Source organism: Natrix helvetica (assembly GCF_964273705.1).
Source record: "Natrix helvetica genome assembly, chromosome: 6".
Taxonomy (NCBI): Eukaryota; Metazoa; Chordata; class Lepidosauria; order Squamata; family Natricidae; genus Natrix; species Natrix helvetica.
In genome coordinates, this window is record NC_138553.1 from 15,262,433 (window position 1) to 15,281,190 (window position 18,758).

The 18,758-nt window shown below is 36.6% G+C and overlaps 1 protein-coding gene across 6 annotated transcripts in view; it reads right to left on the bottom strand.

Moving 5' to 3' along the window:
• Nucleotides 1-18,758, bottom strand: part of ERC1 (ELKS/RAB6-interacting/CAST family member 1) — a 154,525-nt gene that overhangs the window by 114,511 nt on the left and 21,256 nt on the right. For 3 of the 6 annotated variants that reach the window (XM_081958231.1, XM_081958234.1, XM_081958235.1), the window contains exons 3-7: nucleotides 13,052-13,468; nucleotides 10,144-10,218; nucleotides 8,978-9,133; nucleotides 7,521-7,613; nucleotides 4,924-5,091 (exon numbers count right to left, since the gene is read on the bottom strand). In XM_081958231.1, the coding sequence (XP_081814357.1) occupies nucleotides 4,924-5,091; nucleotides 7,521-7,613; nucleotides 8,978-9,133; nucleotides 10,144-10,218; nucleotides 13,052-13,468 (909 nt within the window). The remainder of the gene's footprint in view (nucleotides 1-4,923; nucleotides 5,092-7,520; nucleotides 7,614-8,977; nucleotides 9,134-10,143; nucleotides 10,219-13,051; nucleotides 13,469-18,758) is intronic. The other 3 variants (XM_081958233.1, XM_081958236.1, XM_081958232.1) reach the window with 2 other exon arrangements.

An 18,758-nucleotide genomic window follows, 5' to 3' on the forward strand; every position in this document is an offset into this window, starting at 1 on the left:
CATCAGTGAGGATGTGTAGCATAGGTACTTTGTTTCTTTAATGAGAGCCCCTGGACCTGGGTTTCTTTCTTTCTTTTTTTTAACTTTTGATGTTTTAAACTGGATAGATAGGCAGCTTTACAAATTTGATTAACAAATAATACATGATGAAGAATTGGTGTTAGAAAACGATTTAGGGATGGAGGTGGTTAAAAAAATAGGAACTTGAGAAAGGAATGACCAAATTCTATTTTTTAAGTTTGTAAGAACAGGGAAAAGTCTCTTATTATACTAGAAATTGGAATAAACCATATCTTTGAATGTTCTTCTTATCCTGTATGGTACAGTAGTGAATTTTGACTATCAAACTGATGTTCTCTACTATCATTGCAGTTCAGATTCCTTGACAATATAACTAAATTATTATTTCCTACAGTTTCTTGTGTATATATCAGACAAACAGGGAACAGGGATTTATTAGACAGCTATAATCAAATATATAGTTAAGTTCAAACTGAAAACACACCTGTTCCGACTGGCTGGTTTGGCATAACTTTAACGTCTACCTCCTGGCATACACATTCTTACTGGTTTTTAGAGGGGTATTGTTTTAAATTTAACTTGATATTTTAAACTTTTGTATTGATTGATTTATTAGCTGTACAGTTTGGCATATTTTACCCTCCTCTTATACATGTATTTATATAGTTATTTCTACGTTTTAATCTGTTGTATTTTGGTACGGACTGTACACCGCCCCGAGTCCCTTTCGGGAGAGGGGGCGGTATATAAACGCTAATAATAAATAAATAAATAAAAAATGGTTGCTAAACAAGAATCCATTAACTAAGGAATACTTCTCTAATTACTGGTATACAATGAGTGCATGTGCATATATAAAATTAAAGTTCAAAATCACAGTGAGTGTCCTAAAATTTTTATTTAAATATCAAATTACTTTATATGTGCAGAAAAGACAAAACTGGGATGTTAGTAAATATCTTCACATGAGAAAATGATACATTTCTTGGGCACTGAATTCATGTTTCTACACTGAATTGGTAAGGGGTAAGCCAAATAACTGGCATTTTTAAAAAAATCCCAAAACAAACAAAAAAGTATTTTAAGAAAACTATTTGGCACAATATTCTTGTAAGCCAAAGGAATCATGTGCACAGTAATAAAATTAAATATAGATGAAGCATTTCATTTCAAAATAAATGTTGGTTTATATTTTGCTTTATTTACAAAAATATTCTAAGTTCCTTGGCTTATTCATAAAGCCTCTTTCTCGAATTCAAACTTGCTACAATTTCCTCTCTACCGATTGGCCTTTCGGAATAAACAAGCTCAAGATATTTTGCATTTCAGACCACTGTTACAAAAGTCACTGCCAACTTTAGGCAACTTAAAACAAAACAGACGTCCCACATAAAAACATAAAATGTAAATTTATAAATCCAATGGTATCCGTGGTAATCCATATCACTGATTCATAAATTACTCCAAAGAAATTCATTATATGCAGAAAACATATTGAATTTCTTGGCCACTGGCAAATGTGAAACATACTGGCAGCTGTTATTAATTCATGTTCTCTCTGAAGATACATATTTATGTACTAAATAACAGAAGCCCATATTGCTTTAAAGGCCAATATATATATTAGACTGCAAAATAATTTGTAATAAAGATTTAAGAAATGTCATCTCCACTCCTATACCATTAGAGACCATTTTTTAATTATGATGCTTCCCAGAAGCTCTCTCCATTTAACTTTCACCGTACAATTTCCTGTACAGTTTTTGTTTTCTCTTTCAGACTCTTTGTAGAAATATTCAGTAAGAGATTATACAAAGATTGTCTTGGCCCTCCACAAACTGCTAAATGGCTAGGTTTTTAATTAGGTAACTGCAAATTGTTAGGCTAAACATTTAAAAGAAAGTGTAAATTTTGTAAATCAAATTAATGTTAGGAAAAGAAGCATTTTGAGTAATAATATAAATTAATGGGTAAAAAAATATCCTGAAATTTAAAATTTTGTCAATTTAGGAAGTTTCAACTTTCAGAACCAAAGCAGTGAATTATTTAACTGCTAAGAAAGAATTCAACTTACAGCTATGAAAATGATCATTTTGTATTTTGCAAACGGTTTCCCAATTAGGTATTTGCAATCTATGTAAACTTATTCTGATGATTCTAACAGAAGACAAATTTTAATAACTAATATACTAGCGCCCTCTTATGGCTAATATACATAACTTTAGTTAGCAATAAGGAAGCAATTACACACACACACAAATACATAATCAGTTATTTAATGTTTATATTGAACATTTCCCACTTAAAAATGTAATGGAAGTTTTACCCACACCTATATGTATTAATTTCAGTACACATGATGTGCTAGAATGTATCTTTAATCTATGGCAAAGCAACTTTTTAGCCAATGGCAATACCACTGTTAAGAGTAAAAGCCACAAGAATGCTTGATTTCCCCCCTTATATTTATTATATTGATATATTTAAAACATAGAACCAAATAACCAATTCCCTGTCATTCATTTTTCAATGTCAAGATTAAAGGACTTTTGTAAATAAACTTCTCTCTTTTAAAGACCAGAATCCTAATCAATGAAATTGATAACTTTATGTGTACCATTTGCTCATACTAGTAGTCCTCAACTTATGACTATTTATATAATGATGATCCAGAATTACAATGGCCTCAGAAGGGGTGCTTTATAGCCTATAAAGTACTCCTGGCCATTGCAAAATGTTTCCCCCCACACAACTCAAGGTCATATGATTGGGATCCAGGTGCTTGGCAACTTGTTAGCACTTGCTGAATGGTGGAGAATCAATATTCAGGGATGAGAAAGATCTTCTAGTTTGTCACCCGCTACAAGTGATCATGTGACTGTAACGTTTTCTGCCAGCTTCCCTAGAATGTCAGTGCGAAAGCTGGCAGAGAAGTTTGCAAGCTGCTGTCTCCTGCCTAGAGGACTAACCCTCTCGTCTTTGGGGTTGGCTGAAAGAGCTGCCTGCCAAGGAGAACTTAAGTCCTTGGGGGGCACTGAAACGGTGCGTGTGTGTGTGTGTGTGTGTGTGTGTGTTCCTGCACCCCACTGAAGGAATTTGCTTCCATGCATGGAAGGGAGCTGAACTCCTTTGATGGAGTCCAGAAATGGAGTCCGAAATCCTTCAGCTTTGTTCTTGCATCCCAATGAAGGAGTTCCTTACCATGCACAGAGGGAAGCTGAATTCCTTCAGCGTGCAGCTCTTTCATCCAACCTCTAGAGCCGTGATGGCGAACCTATGGCACATGTGCCGGAGGTGGCGCGCAGAGCCTTCTCTGCTGGGACACGTGCCATCACCCCAGGTCAGATCTCCGTAGCGTTTCTTTTGTGAGCTTCTGTTTCCCTGCATATGATGACACAGAAGCTCACAAAAGAAAAAGATCTCACCTCTTGCCGCGCTGGCGGTGTTGGGATGCCCCGTCTCCCACCAGCCGGCTGGTCTTCCACCGGCCGGTGGGTCTCTGCTGTGCATTCGTGCATGTCCTGTGCATGCGCACATGCATTGAGCATGTCCACGCATGCAAGCATTTGCATGCGCGCATCTTTCCGTGTGGGCCTGCACATGCGCAGCTTGGGCACTCGGTGTCTAAAAGGTTTGCCATCACTGCTCTAGACAAAAGAGTTAGATGAAATCCAAGCAGAGTCAGCATGGTAAGGGAGACCCTGGGAGATTCGGCACAAGAGTTTCTCTTTCCTCGTGGGTTGAAAATCCTGCTTGGATTTTGGCAGGGAGGATTTTCATCTCCTGAGCTGAACCTTACAGGATCTCCTGTATCCCCGAGGAACCCCATGGTTCTTATTCCAGCTGCTTAACAACCCGTACAATTGCTTAACAACCACAACCAAGAGTGCCAGGATTGTGGTTGCTGAGCGAAGCAGTTAATGTGTCAACTCGCTTAACTTCTACTTCACTCAATGATCCACATTCTGGTCCCAACTATGACCATTAATCAAGCACTTCCTGCATTTGTAAATAAAAGATAAAGCAGAATACAGCCAAGACTTTAAAATGTTGCACAGAACTGGAAAAGCGATAGCGAAAAATGTTCAGCACTGTATTTGTATCGGTTCTGACATATTTAATTACAAGACTGACAGCAAGTTGCAAGTTAAAATGATCTCTTTTCCAATGTGAAAGCTTTGCATATTTCTTTCAGTGTCAATTCTAAATGTCTTATACGAGCATTTAAATTAAACAGCATTTGTCTTCTACTACGACCTGAAATGAGGATTTGGAACACAATAACACAATCTGATTGAGAGGAAGCTAACTCTAATGACTTTTAATTTCAGTGCAGATGTAAACAAGTTTAATAGCTGATAAACAGGACAGAGTGTCTTGTACGCTAATTAAAGAACACAAAACAGAGGTAGGAACCGAGAGCCAGTTTTAACTCTGGATGAAAATAAACTATTTCTTCTCACTGGGACCTAAATGATCACATCAGAAAAGGTAAGCTTATGGATGATAACAAATGACAGATTGTCCTCATTTAATATCAATAAGTGAGACTGGAATTTCCATTTAATAAAAACTAAGATAATTATCAAATTATTCAGGGATCACAGAGATCTAGAGTTTGTCACCAGCTGCAATTGATAAACAATGGGAGATAACTATTATCTTCATACTATGTTTATAGATTAACTAGTGGGCACTGCTGAATAGACCATATTCTTTGTTTTCTCAATTCTTTCTTATGATTTAAAGAGATATTCAAGTTTGGAACTAGGAAATCACAGATTTTCCTTGAAACGTTAGAAGAACTGAAGGGGAAAATCAGAAGGAATGCACATTCCACAGCCCAACCCAATAATTCCATCATCGTGCAGAACTCCCCGGTATTAGGGATATGTTCGTTACCTCTGTTTGCAGGATGGCAGCTCTCTGTTCTTTTGCTGTGAGGGATTCCTTGAGTACATCAATATGTTGCTTACTATCAGAAAACTGGTTTGTGAGGGTTTCCAATTTTGTCTGTAAAGCCAGCAACTCTGTATCTTTCCGGGATAGTTCCTGCTTCACTTGACTGATCTATAGGAAGAACCAAGGATGAGAATGTATGTGATCAAATGGCAAGAATGCATTCAAAAGCATTATGGAAACGGCTTCATTCCAGTTTAGCACCACATTTCCAGCAATCTGAAAGGTACGGCATCAAGCCAGCTCAAGGAATCTGAATAAAGGAATAGTAAACCTTAAAAAACATGCTTTTGTGTATGTTTAAAGAGTTTTTGAGGAAAAGAGACTAAAGCATTCCTAAAAGGAAACTCCTTGATAGGAAGATCATAAGACTATAAAGTTGTAGGAAACAGCTTCTCTTATAACCACTAGCCTCACAATTGTGAAAAGCCAAAATTGAAAAAGGCCCCAATACCAAGGAAATCAGTCGTAGCGTAAGATTTTTTTTCTTTAAGCATTCAAAAGTGAACAGCAGGAAAAGAAACCCTGGTTTTTAGTGAGCGGAAACGGTTCAGATGAAAACTATTACTAGAAGGTATTACATGTCTGCATTATTATTACCCTGTTTCTCTGAAAATAAACCTCCCTGGATAATAAGCCCAATCGGGCTTTTGAGCGCATGCGTTAAAATAATCCCTCCTCGAAAATATTGCAACACAGCAGCAGCCATGAGGTGACCACGCTCGCCGCCTCCTGCACCACAAAAATAAGACTTCCCTGAAAATAAGGCCAAATTTATTTCGGCGAGGAAAAGAAAATAAGACCCTGTCTTATTTTCGGGGAAACACGGTACTTCACATCTTTTTTCACTTTAGCTTTATGCGCTTCCTCAAACCTCAAGAGATGTAAGATAAAATATAAATGTAAACCAGAGCAACGTACACGGGCAAACACAGTTTCAGTTCGTTTTCAAGGTTATTTTCAAGGCTTAGAGATAATAAGCTACTAGTTGAAGCGTAGCTAAAGCCTTATAATATGCTGGCCATCTTTCAAAACCTTATGTGAAAATGGCAAAATCTTGCTAGATTTCAGACAAGAACATTAAAATCACATGAAATTTCATGCAGTAAAATGGAGCAACAAAGTCAACATCTGATGAAGATTAGCAATCTCAATTCATTCCATCATTTTGGGTAACATCTTTTGAGGGCAAAATATGCTTTTATATCTGTGGGCATCATATTGCTGACCCCCAGCCCATGGAAGGAATTTAAATAATATACAGTAAGTCTTTTTATCCTTTATTATACTTCCAGCTCTTTAAAAACATCTTTAGCTCTACAGTAATAGTAACATTAAGATGCCAAAAAGAGTATTTCCTCTTCCTTTGTTATAAATACTATCTACTACCTGACCTTAAAGACAGGTGTAACTTCACTTCATTTTTGCCTTAAGACCTAATTTTTAAGATGAAAAACACAATAGTTTCCTATTTCCTACACAACATGACAACTAGATAAAATTTAAAGGAAGATACAAAGTTCAGAAACTTTCAAAATCAAAAAAATCAAACTTCTCAAACACACAAATGTTGGTGTAGCGGTGAAGGTGCTGGCCCAGAAACCACAAGACTGTGAGTTCCAGACCTGCCTGAGGCATGAAAGTCAGCTGGGTGACTTTGGACTAGTTGCTCTCTATTAGTCCAATACACCATGTGGAAAATAGGAAGAGGAAGGAGTATTACCGTATTTTTCGGAGTATAAGACACACATTCCCCCCCTCCCCAAAAAGAGGCTGAAAATCTGGGTGCGTCTTATACACTGAATACAGCATTTTTGGCCTCCCGAAACCCCGCTCCTTCACCAAAATGGCTGTGCAGAGGGTTTGGCAGGTCTGCAAACTGCTCCTTGGGGCTAAGGAGGGCAAAAACAGGCCATTTTTTGCTCATTTTTGCCCCCCCCCCATCCCCAGGAGCACTTTGCAGACCTCCCAAACCATCTGCATGCCCTATTTGTCACAAAAAAATTACATTTTACTAGAACTAGAAATTGAATTTGCTGCATACAATAAATCATAGAAACAATGGAAGACATCAAATGTGCCCATGCGTGATATGTAAAAAGCATCATTCCAGGAAGTTCAAGCAACACAAGGTTCATATTTGTGCCCCTAACAGCGCATTAAAACTGTGCAACCTTATTAAAACAAGATTACCTCTCCTAGCTCAAATTAAAACAAGCAGGCTCTACTATTCGTTTCAAAAGCTTCATACATGCATCTCAAAGATACAAACCATGCTGTGACAATTTACTTTCATATTCTGTCTAAGCGCTAAGATTACAATGCATGCAACTGGAGTGATCTTTTAAGCTGAGCAAGTAATATTGGGTGTTCAAAGGTAGTAGATTATACATTGCAATGTATCAACCAGGTGTGAATGAGGACAGATGCAGAACTGTTAGTTTTCTTGCTCTTTAGCATTGCAGAGGGTAAAGGAAGGAAAGTAAGCCACCCCAGAAAGCTAGCAGAGTAGTGCCGCATAAAGAAACTTTCAGTCTTACGGCAGAGACCTCTGTCTGGAAATCGGCCACTTTTTTTTTCAGTTCCTCCCCTTGAACCTCTTTGGCATTTAGCTCTTCCTTCAGTTGCTCTACCTGCCACGACATTGTTAATTCTTTTACATTTAGAGCAAAATATTTTCCTCTTAACCTGTTGCTACTGGAATGCAAAGCGTAGTAAACATACAAAACACCTAGCAGACCCCGCCATGATTAAACACCAGTTTCTCAGAATAACTACTTTCCCCTAAACTCATATTGCAACAACTATCATACTTTACACATTTTTAGATGACGTCATGTAAAACATGCCTATCAATCCTCGGTATTCTGGTGATCTGGTAATTTTTATCTCCCTTTATCTCCTCTTTATCGACTACTATGATGTGTATTATTACATGACGCTGCTGTTGAAAACTAACTGGAAACTGCAGTTGATCCAAAGTAAGGAAACAAGATTGCTAAAGTGCTTTTCCATTTATATTACACTTTATTTGCTGGATTTTGTACCCAGTCCATTTCTAGATTTAATGTAGAATCACCCCTTGGAATGCTTTTGGGAAGACCTATTTTTGGTGCTTTCATTAAGTGATGTGAGACAGATACCTTCCAGGGAGCACGTGATGGCACTTCAGCTATAGAATTACTGAATTGCGCCCCTCCCGGGAGTCTTAGATAGATCTTTTGGGCATCAAGTAACCATATTATTCACCCATGTCTTATAAACAATAATCTTGTAAAAGAAAACTTTTTGGATTTGCTAGTTGGCTTCCTTTCATTATTTTCAGCTCAGTTTACTATTTTAATCAGAACCATATCAAATGCTGAATTGATTGGAAGCGACATAAATAAGACAAGCAAATCTATGCTATGCATTTTGATCTGATTGCTCTAATGCCCAAAGTTAATTAGCATATAAGCAACAATTTAAAATGCAGACCCCAATTTCATCATTTTTCAAAGAAAGCCCAGGGTGTTTCCTTCTTTTTCTCTGACATTAAGCAGACTTTAAAAACATTTATATTGATCAGTTTGGTTAATACATGACCACTTGTAACCTTTTTGAGATCTTTTACCCTTATGTGACTTAAATTTCAAAGTCATCATTTTCTCCAAGACACTTTTGTTATATCATCGACAGTTGTTTACGTACATTTATGCAAGAAATGTCCCTTGAGTATTTTACCAGAGCCTGAACAATACACAGTTTTATTTAATTGTGTTGACGCAATTCGATTTTCCTAAATTGGTTTCTACATCTTAAATCAAATTTGGTTCACCAATCTAAAATTACGGTTACATGGATTTACAGCTTTGCTTAAGTATTTTCACTTAATTTGAAGGAACTCTAGTAGAGAAGATAGAGCACCAATCCTTTATAATATTCTGTGATTTAATGAATGACTTTGTTTTTTGGGGAATTGTAAGCTATTTTTTAACATATACGGTTTAGTTATTACCTTGTTTTTCATAAATTTGGAATGGCTGCGATACACCTCCATTTGTTTAATTTCTTCTTCACGTTCCTCTGTGCTAAGTGCACCGTTTGATTTCAACATTTGGATTTCTTCTTCTAAATCTCGGAGTCCACGTTCCATAGAAGAAATTTTAGAATCCTTCAAATACATGGAACAATGGTTTAGTTTCCTCAAAAAATATTTTGCTAACAACATTTGAGTTAAGGGACTATGTCTGAGAAACCTCTCCCTGTAGCATTGTGCTATACATAATTTTTAACTGTAGCATGTAATCAAATAGGCATCTAGAGTTTAACCCAAAGGTGTTTTTTCAAAAAGCAACTGGACTTTTTGGTTTTTTGAAGATGTTTCGATTCTCATCCATGAAGCTTCTTCAGTTCTGACTGAATGGTGGCGCATGGAAGGATTCAGAACTGAAGAAGCTTCTTGGATGAGAAGCAAAACATCTTCAAGGCAAAAACAAGGAAGTTCAATGACCTTTTGAAAAAAATACCTTTGGGATAACCATGACCTGGATGACTGAAACTCTCCATAGACATCTACAATTTAAAAAGAAAACAGATATACACTAATGGAAAGTGGCATTTTGAACCCAGAAATAACACTGGGAATTCACGGAAAACTTGGAGGCAAATAAGAAATAATCCTTTAACAGAAAAACATTTACACTTCAGCAACACGGTCAGAAGTATTTATCTGTACATTCAATGAAAATAGCTGCTGACATACAAGTCCTTTCAAAAGGAATGGAACATCATCTAGAAAAGAATGTACTATTTCTTAATTTTTTTCTGTAATATTTTTCTCCTGTTTCAAATATAACAATTATTTCCTTGTTATTGAAACCATTTTATATTAAAGTTCTTCCTATGAAACAAACAATTATTTAGAATATATTTAAAAATAGGCATACATTAAAAGAATTAATGACGGCAAGTATGACAATAGGTAAAATAGACCTATATCATTTCACGTACATAATATAAACCAGATATAAATAGTTCTGCACATTTATACAATACTCTAAAATTCTCCTGACAATAGCAGAGGTGCTAAAAAGGAATCAGTGCATTGTACAACATGTCAGAGTGAAAATTCAAAAAATAAAGAGAGAAAAACGATTCCATTGGATAGAAAGAATTGGTTACCTTCATTTCTATAACAGTCTGTAAAGCTTTGGTTTTGGCAGAATCGGGAGCATTTTCAAAACGACGGTGCATCTCCTGTTTTAAGAAGAAGAAATATTAAGTAGGTACCTAAACACAACAGCATCAAACATCTGAGATTCATAGAAAAAGTATTATAGGTAAACAATTCCATCTTTTTTCCTGGTACAGCTACGGTTATTATTATTTTTTAAACAAACAAGAGACAGCTAGAGCGAACGGCATGCCAATATTTTCCGCAAATAAAGCATACTCAAAAGTAATAGCTAAAGGAACTTTAAAATTTTTAAATACCTATTAGCAATGATCTTATCAAACTTTCGTCTTCCAGAAGGACAAAATACTTGGGGGAAAAACAGGATTAATAAATAAGAGCAACAATCTGCTATGTATTCAACAAGCTGATAAAGCATCTGTGCCAGCAATACTCCTACATTCCCAGAGTAGCAACCACCTAGTTACTGATGACGACAGCCCTTTCCACAGTGATAACAAGGAACTGTTCATCAAAACAATTCAAGTGCAGCTGACATAAATGTTCTGTAGTTAAAGGTAAAGGCTCCCTTCGTACTTAAGTGCAAGACGTTCCCGACTCTAGGGGGCGGCGCTCATTTCTGTTTCAAAGTCGAAGAGCCAGCACTGTCCAAAGATGCCTCTGTGGCCATGTGGCCGGCATGACTAAAAGCTGAAGGCACACTGAACGCTGTTACCTTCCCACCAAATGTGGTTCATATTTTTCTACTTGCATTTTTACATGCTTTTGAACTGCTTGGTTGGCAGAAGCTGGGACAAGTAACGGGAGCTCACTCCGTTACATGGCTCTAGGGATTTGAACTGCCAAACTGCTGACTTTTCTGATTGACAAGCTCAGCGTCTTAGCCACTGAGCCACCGCATCCCTGCTTTGTAGTTAAGAAGGAACAAAATGAAAATGCCTGGACTAAAACACTGTTTTGCACTAGACCACAATTATTCTTGGATTAGAATAATGACCAACAAATCATGCACTCATTTTCTTTGCATTTTTATAGTAATTTTCATAATGAAACATCCAGAAATATTAAATCACATTAAATATTAGCATAAGGTATTAAATGTTTGGGTAGTGTAAGCATCGAGACTAAAGGGAAAAAAACTACAGAGGCGTAAAAAGTGTAAGGGGGAGAAAAGAAAAAGAAAAGATCTAATAAAAGACAGAAAAGAAATATATAAAGAAGTGACCTCCAAAATTAATTACAAGTATAAACTTTAATGACTCTTCACCACCTCTAAGGTTACGAACATTTATCTCATCATCTCTTACCCCTGAGCAAATCCATAAAAATTATCTTTCAATCCTGGTGTTAGCTGAAAATCCATTCAGGAGCCAGGAGTAACATGTCTTATTTTATTCTTGATCAAATAAACCAATTTTATATTCCTTCATTTTACTTTTAGATTCTTTAGTTCATTTAAATATTGTTGTACACTTTCATTTCTTCTTTGTCCTATCACAAAGAATTATTCAAGGCTTTAAGAAGCCTATTTTGTAATTTTCAGTAGAAAATTATTCAAGTTACTTTCTTGGTTTGTAAGGTATACTTCCCTTTTAAATTGTAAGTCAATTTCTTTGTACATCCAATGAAACAACCTTTTCTAAAAACATTCTCTTAGACTGTAAGTTGCAAATCCACTTTCAATATCACCTCTATTTTGTCAGATATGTTTTTTCTACATCTAACATTTCTTCAATAACATATTTTGGATAGAGTCTGTCCAGAGAAGGAGACCCCACTACTGACATTGTTGATATTGAGTCTATTTTCTGATTCCATTCTTCAAAAGTCTTCTTCAATATTTTTATTGTTAGACTGTTCAGCACCCTCTTACATACCTGTATACCTCCCATAGAGCTGTCAGATCTCCTTACATAATTTGACTTTAATTTGCTGTAAATATGATTTTAATCTACAAAAGAAATGTGGAAAGCAAGTTTTCCTTATAAGAAAGTCTTTAGAGACTATATGATGGGTATCTGATTTTGTTTATATGAATATGTTCTGTCCAAAATAATTCAGCTGTTTTGCCTTAAATTTATAAATTTAATCATAAAGTTATATGAAAATCAATGAAGAATATAATGCTTACTCCACTTGAAACATGATGCAAAACAACAAATGGTTTCAAACATCCTTCATAGTAAAGTCCCTTTCTGGGAGAGGGGCGGTCTAAAAATCTAAGAAATAAAATAAATAAAAAATAAAGTAATTGTTTCTATGGAAACTATGGAACTATCATTCTTTATTGTTGCCCAGATTTCTGGTTTTCCAAATAGAACTAGACAATCATTTACAGATTCCCAATAAAATCAAATAAAAGAATAATGTACAGATTGTGGTGATTCAGGTAGGTTCTATTTATAAACACACAGAATAGACTTGCTGTTATATAAGGATAGGATAAATTCCTGATTGCTCCCAGTATTTTTCTTGCTCAAGAACGAACTTCTAAAGAACAAAAAAGTAAAGTTCATAAATATGTTGCTTATTTTGTTTTTAGACATGTTCTTGACTGATACCCTCTCCATGTCTGAATTCAGACTGAAACATAAATGGATATTCACAACCCAAAAATTCAAATTTCAGCTTCCAATCTTTTTTTTTTTTGGATACTTTTGATATTATTCCCAGATACATCCACAACTTCCTACACACAAAATTTATCAAATGATATGTGAGGTCAGAATAAATTATGAATAAGAAACCAATTGTCACTCAAGTAAGTGTAGATTCCAGACTAAGATGTGTGTTGCTTTAAACTGGTTAGAAAAATCTGCAAGTGCTTGCTCCTATCAAAAGATAAAAGAAGAAAAAGAACTGGGCAAGATTAGATGGATTATATGAATAACTCACTTCTCTGAGCAAGCTGCTTTCCTTTTCCTTTTGCTCTAGTAAGGTTTCCAGGTGATGAACGTGCATTTCAGCCTCTGCCAACCTTCGTGTGCGTTCATGATCTTCCTCGGTGGCTTTTGCAGACAATCCCTTGCTCTGCAGCATTTCCAGTAACTTTTTAATGGACTCATCACGAGCATTTAAGGTCTGTTTCTGAGTCTCGATGCGCAACTCCATTTCTTCCAGGGTTTTGCGCAGCAAGAAGAGTTCCTTGGCTTGACGCTCATGCTCGGCGTGAAGTCGTTGGAAGTTTTCTTCTGTTAGTTCTGTCAGAAACGGTTCACTGGATCTACTGCTGGTATCTTGCTGGAAAAGTTGGTTCAGGTCCCTCTGGATCCTCAGCTCGTCCTGAAGAGCTTGAATCGTCATCTGCATATGCTGAGAAATAAACATCTGAATCAGTGATCGCTTCAGTAAGAAGAAATACAATACAGATTTATGACAGAGAATATAAATATACAGCGTTGTTTCCCAAAACATTTTAGACATCCCTTTCTTTAAAACAGATTTAGAGCAGGTTTTGAACAATTAAGATATGAGAGATTCCATAGAGCAGCAGTCTCCAACCTTTCCAGCTTGGCGGCCTGGCAGGAGGGGGAGGGGATAGTTCTGGGCAAGTGGTAGGTAAGAGCCCAGCTCCATTTGTGTGAGTGGCAAGCACACCCACCCACTGCTTGCACAAATAGAGCTTTGTGTGTGAGTGCGAGCGCCCGCCGCTCACACAAGTGGAGCTGTATGCACATGCCCCAGCGCTTGCACACTGCTTGCACTCACCCACTGCTTACAAGGCCCACTAATGAGCCATGGCCCATGGAGTTAGGGTCCCCTGCCACAGAGTTGTATTTGCAGAAAAGCTGTATATGGTGGTACACCTGCTTCTGAAAGTATCATACATATCTTGTATAAATGCAAACAATATTCTGGGGACATGGATATTTACTTGGAATTCTGTTTAAAAATAAGAAATATTGATTGGGATAATCAAGATAAAGAGTCATACCTCTTATAGGGAGTGTATTTGCATATTACTAAAAAGGCTGCAATTTTCATATCAAAGGCCATTATGAAGAAAATAGCCTACCTACCCGGTTTCCCTAAAAATAAGACCTCCCCAGATAATAAGCCCAATCGGGCTTTTGAGTGCATGTGCTAAAATAAGCCCTCCTCCGAAAATAAGCCCTCCCCTAAAATATTTAAACACATCCGTAGCTTGTCCCCGCCATTTCCTGGGGGAGAAGGGGGGAACATGCCTCACGCGCCCCACATGCACCTACCATCCCTGTGGAATGGCCTCGGGGAGGCCACTTCTGCAAATCCTAGCTACCACGCCACTTCTCTTAATGGCGGCTGCAAAAAATGGCAGGCCCAGCGATGTTAGGGCTGGCAAGAATGTACCAGAAACAAAGACAGAACTTCCAGCCCTCTTTGGACCAGGTGATCAATGGGCCGTGAGCCGAGGTTAAGGGGCCTCCTGCACATCAAAAATAATAAGACTTTCCTGAAAATAAAGCCAAGTGCTTATTTCGGGGGTCAAAAGAAAATAAGACCCTGTCTTATTTTCGGGGAAACATGTTAAAACAAAGTGAGTATGAATATATTTTACTGTGTTTTGTGAATTCTTTGGAGAGCTTTTTGATATGGTCAGGTGTTTACTCAATAAAAAATATTGTATATTGTGTTCAATATAGAACAATTGACTAGAATATCTAAAAAAGAACAGATGTCTAATAAGGCTATGATACTATAGACTTTTACATTAGAAAGTTGATTTTAAAAGTACTCTATTGCTAAATAATCTCAAAGGCAGTAGAGTTAAAAAAAAGATTTAAACTGTTTACAGATAAGTAGCTTGTCAGTAGAACATTTCTCAGCTCGATTAGGTGAAGCAAAGAACATTTTGTTCATGTCGACATGAACAGAAAATAGTCAAAATAAACCCAAGGAACAGAAGTATGCCCCATAGGAAAGAACAGAAGCACCTTGACATCAACATATTTTATTAGATTCCTAGAACAGGAAAAAAATTTTTTTTTTTGGTTTATGAAAGCAAATAGGAAAAGATATTCTAATGCTATCAAAAAATAAAAACACAATTTCACGTGCTGGAACTAACTGTTCGAATAGCTATGTTAGCAAGACCAGACGTAATTTCTTCCAGTGAAACCTACCATAAAACACACAATGACTTGATAAAACAGGATATATTATTTTTTACTGATATTGAAATTTGAGTCTTGTCTTTCTAATGAATAGCATCTTAGAAGTTTAAAATAAAAAATAATAGATTCAACGTGGGATAGAAAAATAATTACAAAGTGTAATAAAATGGCAATAGCATTAACTGCTTAGTCTACAAAATTACTGAACAAAACAAACCAACTTTAGCAGATGACAGTCTACCAGAAACAGGAATTTATAATATAGTACCATCCATAGAGGAATCGTACATGCTTTATGGACAATTAATGTGGTGAATGAAACAATTCTATCTCTTGTTTTTTAAAAAACAAGTGTAAGTCTGGTGTCTTCTCCATTAGCTTCACTATCAAACACCTTTTATTTCAAAGACAGCTATAGCAATAAATATGCAATCACATGTGCCATTATAGTGTATCAAGACTCATGAAACAGACTAAAAGCAGAGCAAGAACTGCTTATTAGAAATGTACAATGACTAACATACTTACAAATTGCTGGAAGAATAAAAAACCATCTCAAAAAAGGACAGACGTTGAGAAAACTGACAGAATTTGAAATATTTATTTAAAAAAATCAAGCTCACTTGTCAGGGTGTGTGTGTGTGTGTGTGTGTTTGTGTTTGTGTGTGTATATATATATACATACATACATACATACATACATACATACATACATACATATATATATATATATATATATATATGTGTGTGTTGTATTTGTGCTGATAAATGAATAAAGAGAGACTAGTATGGATCCATTTCAAGCTGTTTAGCTCTCATCAGCTAGCCATACCCTTACTGGGATTTGAACCTGGGATGTGTTACATATTAGGCAGACTTGCTAGCCACTACACCACCGGTTCTCCTCCTTTATCAGCTAAGCCAGGGAAATAAGTATGTGTTTGTGTTACAACCCCTGGTATGACCAAATATGGGAGGGAGCTCACTCCTCCTTCTTTCTGTCCTTCGGCTCATCACAGAAAACCATGCAGGCAGAAACCCATATTTTTATTTGTAATGTTGCCTTTTTATATTTTATACAAATATAAAAAGGCAACATTAAAAATAAAAATATGGGTTTCTGCCTGCATGGTTTTCTGTGATGAGCCGAAGGACAGAAAGAAGGAGGAGTGAGCTCCCTCCCATATTTGGTCATACCAGGGGTTGTAACACAAACATATATATATGTATGTATGTATGTATGTATGTATGTATGTATGTATGTATGTATGTATGTGTATATATATATATATATATACACACACACACACACACACACATACATACATACATACACATACACACACACACAGACAAAACAGATGGAATAAATTAAAACTGTATGATAAAGTAGATGCAAATCTTCCAGAGACATACAACTAGTCTTTGACTTATGACTGTTCACTCAGCAACCGTTTGAAATTATGAGGGAGCTGAACAAAGAGGTTTACGAGGCGCTTGTTAGAAATTACAGCCGCTGCAGGACTGCTCCAGTCACAGGAATAAAATTTACGCACTTGGCAATCCGCCCATTTTATGACCAACTGAAGGAATGCTACAGTGCACCTGTGTATCTTTCCCCCATCCCAGCCTGCTGGGTTCTTCCAGGCCTTGGGCCTGCATCTCACCACGCTGGTTCCCCACATCCTCCTCCTTATGTCTTGGGGATAAGCCTTTTCTGTAGATCTCCTTCAGAAAGCAGCTGAAAGCAGCCTTCTGACACCAAGGCTGTGTGTCACCGTCTCAGACTTGAGCACCATTTTGGGAGTGGCTGCAATGAATTGCGGCTGTTCCAAAAGGATGCCCACTTCTAGGATGACGTCATGCAGCTGCCATCATGCATAGGGAGGCTGAGGGGTGAAACAGCTGGCTCTCCTTTCTGAATGTGATCTCCGGATAAGTCTAATTCCAGAAAAAATATAAATGGATATTAGCAGAATTTGTGAAAACATATTCTGGTGGCAGCAAGAACAAATTTGTCATAACACTGGAAAAGAGAAACTTTGCTGATGATGTCAGATTGGAGGACCAAAGTTGGGGAACATGCAACGACGATGTATATCCGTAACAGAAGTTTAACCAGCAAAAAAAGTTCCCCACTATATTATATCAACAGAGAAAATTTAGACATCTGGAATATTAATTCAAATATATGTAGCAATAATCTTTAATGTTTAACATAAATGTTTAATGCTTAACAGCTCTCTCTCTCTCTCTCTCTCTCTCTCTCTCTGTTATTTCTCTGGAGAAATAAACAAAAAGAAGGGAAAATGTACTACTAGAAAGCTTCCGTATGTTTTTATTTATGTATTATTAATACTTATAATTTATTCTTGTTATTCAACTTCTTCTATCTAATGTGAGATTTTTTTCCCTTTGCATTTCCTTATTGTAGTAGTAATAATAATGCCAATATTAATAATAATATCACTTTGAAAAACAAATGGTTCTCTCTCTTACTTTTCTTCAACTAGACCTACACCTTAATTGGGAGACAGAGACACTGAAATGCATGTAAGTACAGAAAGTATTTGTATGATATTATTTACTTTACTCAAAACTCCCTGGAATCTGCCTGCATGATCCTTAAATTTGCATACTTTAGCATTTCCATGCAGGAGGTCCTCCCTACTTTGGTTCTTGGTGAAGTGACTCATGCAAATGTATCGGGGATTTGCATTTTTTCATATTAACATATTTCTTTCCATGCAATGATTCACTATAGCTACTAAAGTAGTTCAGTGTGATTTAAAAAAATAGTTTTTTGTATTGTTGAATGACTAAAATACTTTCCTCCTCAGTTGATCCTCTAAAATTCTTTGCTCAATAAGCATGACTTTAAAAGCAAAGCTCTGCTGGCTCCATCTATCTTTAACCGCATTCAAGCTCTCCAACACACTCAGATTCATATCCAATATTGATCAAGGCTGGAGACAGAGATATTAGGTAGGTGGGCCGGTATAAATACTCTCTTAACTTGGGATTTTCATCTTTTCTCTAACCACAATGAAATAAAACATGTGCACGAATGTACTCACAACTTGCTCTGTGGTTTTATACAAACATATGTTTCCAAAGGAAAGAAATCGCTGTGTTCTCCCCTATCCGCTCCAGAAAATATGAGCTACAACAAGACAGACACAGACCACAATGGAACAACAGTCAAAGAAAGCCGAAATAATCTCTTGAAGGGATTGATCTCAATGCAGAGACACGCAGAAAAATTTCTCTGTTCCCAATATCGCATTACTTTCCAAAAGTCATAAATCTCAGCAAGGGTTTTACATCCTTGTTTATTTCTAATTTAGATTTCTATTGACACCCAAGTCAACAGTGACCCTGGGCAACACAAATTAAAAATAAAACCATAGTCGACAGGACCAACAAAAGAAACAAAAGACATATCAAGAAAATTAGACACACACAGTCTGAATGGGCACCTACTCCAACCTCTTTTGGAGCTTAGAGAA